At 43.7% G+C, this 6,623-nt stretch overlaps 1 protein-coding gene across 1 annotated transcript; it reads left to right on the top strand.

The window, feature by feature from the left end:
- Positions 1-3,053: 3,053 nt before the first annotated feature.
- LOC119884569 (Fanconi anemia core complex-associated protein 24-like) lies at positions 3,054-6,082 on the top strand. The gene is made up of 5 exons (XM_038694954.1): positions 3,054-3,072; positions 3,193-3,299; positions 4,458-4,600; positions 4,694-4,849; positions 5,342-6,082. Exons 2-5 carry the CDS (start codon positions 3,197-3,199, stop codon positions 5,591-5,593), a joined length of 654 nt encoding a protein of 217 aa, XP_038550882.1. The 5' UTR covers positions 3,054-3,072; positions 3,193-3,196; the 3' UTR covers positions 5,594-6,082.
- The last annotated feature ends 541 nt before the right edge of the window (positions 6,083-6,623 follow it).

The following is a 6,623-nucleotide window of genomic DNA, read 5'->3' as shown; positions in this document are numbered from 1 at the left end:
TCTGTGGTTTGATGTTTTAGAAGTAGAAAAGTAAAATATTACTGTCAAAGAACTCTTAAGTTAAATTCAAATAGTGTAATAATTAAAAGTGTGTTTATTAGAATAAGCTCCTCAGTTAGAGAGAGTTGTAGACCTTATTACTTTCCACCACTGAAAAGTCTGTGTCTCAGAAAACAGGAGATTTATAATGATCACTTATATTTTGAAAGTATCAATGTGTAGACATTTGAGTCTTGGAGATTAAGAGCAGATTTAACTCCTGCATTGACCAACATCTTCAGAACTGCACTGCCAGAAGAAACACAAATGGTACAAAACTTTCTTCTTCCATCTTCTCCGCATTGCAGTGAACAGTTTCATCTTGTACAAAGAGTACACGCCACCTGCAGAAGTTCTCTGATGACTTTGTGGGCTGTATCAGCAGACAGCAGGAGCAGGAAAACAGAGGCCTGCTGGATGACTTTGAACCAACTGCAGTTAAACTTTAGACCAAGGAGCTGATGGTGGACTTCAGCAGGACTTAGCCTCCTCTGACTCTCTGGAGGTTGTTGAGGTGGGTCACTCCTGTAAATACGTTGAAGTGCACCTGGACAACAGGCTGGAAACACAGGGGGCCTCTACAAGAAGGGCCCGAGGAGCCTCTTCTTCCTGCGGATGCTCAGAGGCTTCAGCGTCTGTAACAGTATGCTGCAGATCTTCTGCCAGTCTGTGGTGGCCAGCGCTCTTTTATACTGATGTGTGATGCGGCCTGGAGGCAGGACTGCAGAGGAGCTGGAGACCTGGATTCTGATGGCTGGAGTGCGGGACCAGAGACCGGTGACAGGGTATCAGGACTGGAGTCTGGTGGAGCCGGAGAAACAAGAGGCTGCTGATGCACTGGAACAGAGGGCAGCTGCAGCTCAGCAGGATCAGAGGACTACGATAATCAGGACATTACAGGCCCCCTGCTGGACCCCCTTCAGTTTGCCTACAGGGCTAACATGATGTCTATGAAGATTCTCAGTCATCCAGGTCATAGTTATCCAACGAAGGTTAAAGTCAAGGGCAACTGGAGACCAAGTCCAGTTGCCCTTGACTTTAACCTTCGTTGGATTACAGGGCTAACGGATCAGTGGATGATGCAGTCAACTTGGGTCTGCATTACATCCTGCAACACCTCGACTCTCCAGGGACACATGAAAGGATTCTGTCCGTGGACTTCAGCTCGGCATTCAGCACCATCATCAAGGACATCCCCACCAAAACTCACCCAGCTAACTGTGCCAGCCTCCACCTGTCAGGGGATCAGGGGGTCAGTCAGCAGGTGAGGCTGGGAAACATCACATCCAGCACCCGGACTATCAGCACTGGCGCCCCCCAGGGGTGTGCGCTCTCCCCACTGCTCTTCTCCCTCTACACCAACGACTGCACCTCAGGAGACCCGTCTGTCAAACTCCTGAAGTTCACTGATGACACAACGGTCATCGGCCTCATCCGGGACGGTGATGAGTCGGCCCTACAGACGGGACCTGGAGCTTAACACGCTCAAAACTGTGGAGATGACCGTGGACTTCAGGAGGAGCCCCCCCACTCTGCCCCCCATCACCATACTCAACAGCCCTGTGTCTGCTGTGGAATCCTTCAGGTTTCTGAGATCCACTATATCCCAGGACCTGAAGTGGGAGCCCAACACTGACACCATCATCAAGAAGGCCCAGCAGAGGGTGTACTTCCTGCAGCAGCTCAGGAAGCTCAACCTGCCCAAGGACCTGCTGATCCAGTTCTACACAGCCATCATCCAGTCTGTCCTCTGCACCTCCATCACTGTCTGGTTTGGATCTGCCACCAAAAAGGACAGGAGCAGACTACAACGGACAGTCAGGACTGCAGAAAAGATCATCGGTGCCAACCTGCCCTCCATTCAGGACTTATACATTTCCAGAGTCAGGAAACGGGCAGGAAACATCACTGCAGATCCATCTACCCCGGACACAACCTGTTCCAGCTCCTCCCCTCTGGTAGGCGCTACAGAGCACTGGACGCCAAAACCAACAGACACAGAAGCAGTTTCTTCCAACAAGCCATCACTCTGATGAACAGCTGATTCTGACTCACAGTGTCAGGAACAATTCCTGTGCAATAACCCAGTAACTCTGTCTCTAATCAGCACCTGTTTACTGGTTTCCACTTATTATTTATTTATTCACCATTCTCTATTTCAGTGCTGTTCATACTATTTCATATTGTATATACTGTATACCAATACACCTACCTCAGGTCATAAGGTCATAGGTCTTATTTATTTTAATTTTTCCTTTGCACTATGCCCCATCACACTGTGTACATGTGTACATGTATGCATGTATGTGTATGTGTACCTGTATATCATATCCACCTTCAACATGTACATAATGAGAATAATAGTTTACCTTGCATCCTTTGCACTTACTGCACTATTTGTCAATATGTCTATATTGTTTGGTTCATAGTGTGTATATTAGTGTTGTCTATTCTGTAGTTTGTGTCTGATTTTATTTTATTATTGTGTTATTGTATTTTTGTATGAGTAAGCACATCGTGAGCAATGTACAATCCTGAGTCAAATTCCTCGTATGTGTACACATACCTGGCAATAAAACTGATTCTGATACACAACTGTTAGGAAGAGAAATTAATTGTTGGTTTTGATCTTTGCATGTGATTTGTTAAACTTAAGAAAAATAGAGAATATTACCAGTTTTATTCATTAAAGGGAAAACCAGGTTGTGAAGTCACATAGTAGAAGTTTAGATTCTGCATTCATGTGTAAATGTGTCAAATTTGATGTAATTAGATTTTTGTTCACATGAAATCTTAAAAAACCTTCGAGCCACATTGTTAACTTAATGAGTCTGATGATAAAGTATTAGGAGGTTAATTGTGTGTTACATGTGTGACAAAGTCGTGAAACCAGTCAGTCTGAATGTGTGTGTGCTTCCCTCTGATCCTCCAGGAGGCGACAAAGACGCTTCTGCTCCTCACCTGCACCAACTTACTGAAGAAGAAGAAGAAGAAGATAATTAGGAAGGCAACAAAACAAGTTTGTCAGCAGAAGTTAGTGGTTTAAACTCGGCTGCAGGGATATAAAGTTATCTTCCTATATTGAGTTTCCCGAGAGAGTTTAAGACGTTTGTTTAACCACATTAAGACGGTGAAACTCTTCTCTCTGTTTAGCTGCATGGAGACCAAAGCGCCTGTTGTGCTGAACTCGCTTCCTCCTTACGGACATGTTATTGCCAGCGAGAAATGGAGAAACTCGTCCCTCATTCAAAGCTTAAAGGGTAATTAAATCTTCTTTTAAAACAGCCAAATGCCAACAGGTCAGCGTGTAACGCTGTCTAACAATATGTGCTGTCATTCTTACATGGAGGCAACAAACTTGTGCCAAACCTCATTCAAAAAATATCGATGTGTAAGTTTGTTTCTCTTAAATACTTTATATAACCTTTATATAATATGACTGCACAGCTTGTCTGTTTTAAATACTTCCACTCTTCAGTTCGGCTCACATGTCATCTATTTTAAATGCCTAAATAATGTAACCACAGCTTCTTGAATCCCTGCGTGCTCCTTGTTAATGACTGTGGGGAAACTTCAACTTGACATTTTACAGAAACAGACGTTGCTAATGAGATGGTATTAGTGCCGACATGAAGAGTTGCTGCTAAAGCGTCAGAAGAGTCTGTTAACTGTTTGATATTATCGTCTTTTGGTGATTAGAGTAGCTTTTAATGTGTTTCTGAGTGGAGTTCTGTGTGAAAGGAAAATCGTTAAATTAGTGACCTCCATGACATTTTGTTGAGTTAATGTATCTTATTTTATATCTGTTTTAACTGTTGATGTGTTGGAATTTCTCTTTTCAACACTTTCTAAAGTTAAACTTCATGTCTCTCAGTAGTCCGTGTAAAAACCACACATGCTCCTTCTAGAGCTAAAACGATTGGTTGATTAATTGATTAGTAGATTGTGAGAAAATTACTGTTTTGATAATCTGCTAAATGTCATTATTTAAACTAAATACTTTTAGACTGTTGGTGGACAAGAAACGTAACATTTTAATATTAATATGACTATCTGACATTTTATGGACCAAAGCATTAATCAAGATAATATTAGATTAAATAATAGTAAAAATAATCCTTTGTCGCTGCTCTACACCTTTGTTACATGTGTGTAGTTGGCTACGCTCAAAATCAATATTAAAGTGTGATGTAGTTCTTCCGGTGACTCCTGCAGCGTGCACTTGACATTATTTAATGTGTTTGATGAAGCCTCTACTATGTGCTGTTTTTTATAAGTCTGTCACATTTAAAATGCAAACTGTCACAGCAGATTGAAGAACGGCGTGTTCTCGGCTTCATCTTTACTCAAACGTTAGGAATTTTACAGTCTCAGTGTGAAGAAAATGCCCCCAGAAACAAGCTGTGCTCCTGCTGTAGGTGGAGGAGTGAAAATCCTCTTTGAGAATGAGCTCGGTGTGGCAGATTTCCACCTGCCCAACAAAAGCTGCGTCCTCTACGTGTCTGAGTGCGACATCATAGCAGGAAACAGCTACAAGAGGAAACTGGTTCGCTACAGAAATGTGAGTTTAATGAGCGACGGACGAAAGCGGTTTTGCTAAAAGCTCCTGTGTGCTGCTGTGTCTGATATGAACTCTGTCTGTCCTGTTTTAAAGGGCAGCAGTAGTTTCCAGGAGCTGGTGCTGGTGGAGAACACCAGACTCAGTGAGCAGTACTTCTCTGCTGTGCAGAAGTTTGTGGTGTTTGACCTCGGCCTGACTCTACTGCCGGTCAGCGGGCAGACTGAGGCCTCGCAGCTCATTGCTCAGATCGTAAGTAGTGAAGACAAAACAACAGAGCTGCAAGAAATCCCATCCAGCAAGGGACTGAGTTGGCCAATCAAATCCATGCAACCACACATTCCTGGCAGATTAAACGTGTGGAGACAGAAGATAAAATGGATCCTGACACCTTTGATAAATCTACTGTGTCAGTAGGCGTGTTTGCCTGCCGCCTAAAGTAAAGTGTTAGCGCTGAGCTAATAGCCTCCACTGCCGCAGAGAGCAGAGTTCAGTCAGCAGGCGTCACTTCAGAGCAGCTGACAGTTTTGGCCAGTGGGAAGCCGTTCAGAGTTCACATCCTTGTTCTTGCTGCAGAGAGGAAAATGAAAAGAGTGGACAGTGATAAACCATCCACGTGACCCGAGTCTGTTTTAGTTTAAGAGAGTCGAACACAGAAGGGGTCAAACTGAGCCGTCTGGCCTGAAGCTCTCGTAGCAGTAGACTTTGTTGTCTGATTTTCCAACCTGCTCTGATCGTCCCCAGGTTCACGGGGAGGGCCGAGAGAACCCCTTCAGGAGGAGGACTTCATCTCGGCTGTTGGACCCGCTGGTCCCGGCTCTGGTCCAGCAGGTCCCCGGGGTCGGCAGGGTCAAAGCTCTGGCCCTGCTGCGGCACTTCTCCAGCATCCGGCAGCTCTGCAACGCGGCCCCTGCTGAGCTGGAGCCCATCGTGGGTCAGGCTGCAGCTCAGCAAATCCACAGCTTCTTCCACAAAGACACTGCTGCAGGAACCTGAAGGCTCGACCCTGGGTCTTTATCTAACCAGGAAGGTTTGGATTTGATGCTAGTGCAGATACACTTTGGCTCACATGGACACCAAGTCTTTATTTGAACGTTCACTTGACACCAGCTGGTGAAACATGACCAGCTGTGAGACTAGAAATGGGACGTGTGTGTGTGTGTGTGAAAGAGTAATTTAGAAAGTCAGCAATATTTCCACATTATGTGAATAAAAACTAAATACATTAGCATGTTTATATACTGTATACAGAAAGCAGTGATGGTGCAGTCAGTGGTTTGTCTGTTAGTAGACTGATACGTGTGGTCAGACGGTTTTTGCACTTTGTTTTTAAGGAGGATGTCAGAGGGCAGCAGTGAAATGAAGGACTGAAAACAAACAGTCCATTTTGCTGTGACATGTAGATTACATAAACTGACCATCAGCATCCAGCTATATAATGACAAGATGCAGAAAAAAGGTTAAATACACGTCCTTATGAGGAAAGCTGTTGTATTTATTTCATGCTGTGAGGAGCAACATTCGTCGTCTGCAGTTGCAGTCTGCCAGTATGCAACACTTCTTATAGAAACAATGATCAGACAAAAGTTTTGGATTTGGCAGCCAGACATTTAAGGAACATGCAAAAGTTTCTTATCTCTGATTATTTAACAGTCTTGAGGGCAGGTAATGCAGTCAGTAGAATAAATTAGACGACAGTAGATAAAATCAATCAGAGCTGTAAAATTAGTGTGTTGTAGTAAAAAAAGAAAAACAAATATTGAGAAAAATTTGACAAATCAACAATGTATCAGAAATAAAAGATACATTTATTACATTAAATGTAGGAAATCAAATGGTTGTTTTACTCAGTGTGATTGACAGGAGAGATGATCAGAGGGGCAGAGTTTTTACCACCATATTTAAGACCAGGATTAAAGTATGGGTAGAGTTTCTCAGTGAAGCGGCAGCCAGTAAAGGAGTAGATAAGAGCTGCAGCATCAACGTCATAAAAGGAGACCAGACCCTCCTCAAAATCCACAAACAC

Source organism: Micropterus salmoides, unplaced genomic scaffold, assembly GCF_014851395.1.
Source record: "Micropterus salmoides isolate LMB-PRFRI ecotype aquatic unplaced genomic scaffold, ASM1485139v1 Ms_hic_scaffold_3547, whole genome shotgun sequence".
In the NCBI taxonomy this organism is placed as follows: Eukaryota; Metazoa; Chordata; class Actinopteri; order Centrarchiformes; family Centrarchidae; genus Micropterus; species Micropterus salmoides.
This window is presented reverse-complemented; position numbering and strand designations above follow the sequence as displayed.

Coding starts and splice junctions, on each gene's coding strand:
- LOC119884569 (XM_038694954.1), top strand. CDS start 3,197: ATGGAGACCAAAGCGCCTGTTGTGCTGAACTCGCTTCCTCCTTACGGA. Junction 4,601..4,693: donor AACTGGTTCGCTACAGAAAT/GTGAGTTTAATG, acceptor CCTGTTTTAAAG/GGCAGCAGTAGTTTCCAGGA. Junction 4,850..5,341: donor CGCAGCTCATTGCTCAGATC/GTAAGTAGTGAA, acceptor GATCGTCCCCAG/GTTCACGGGGAGGGCCGAGA.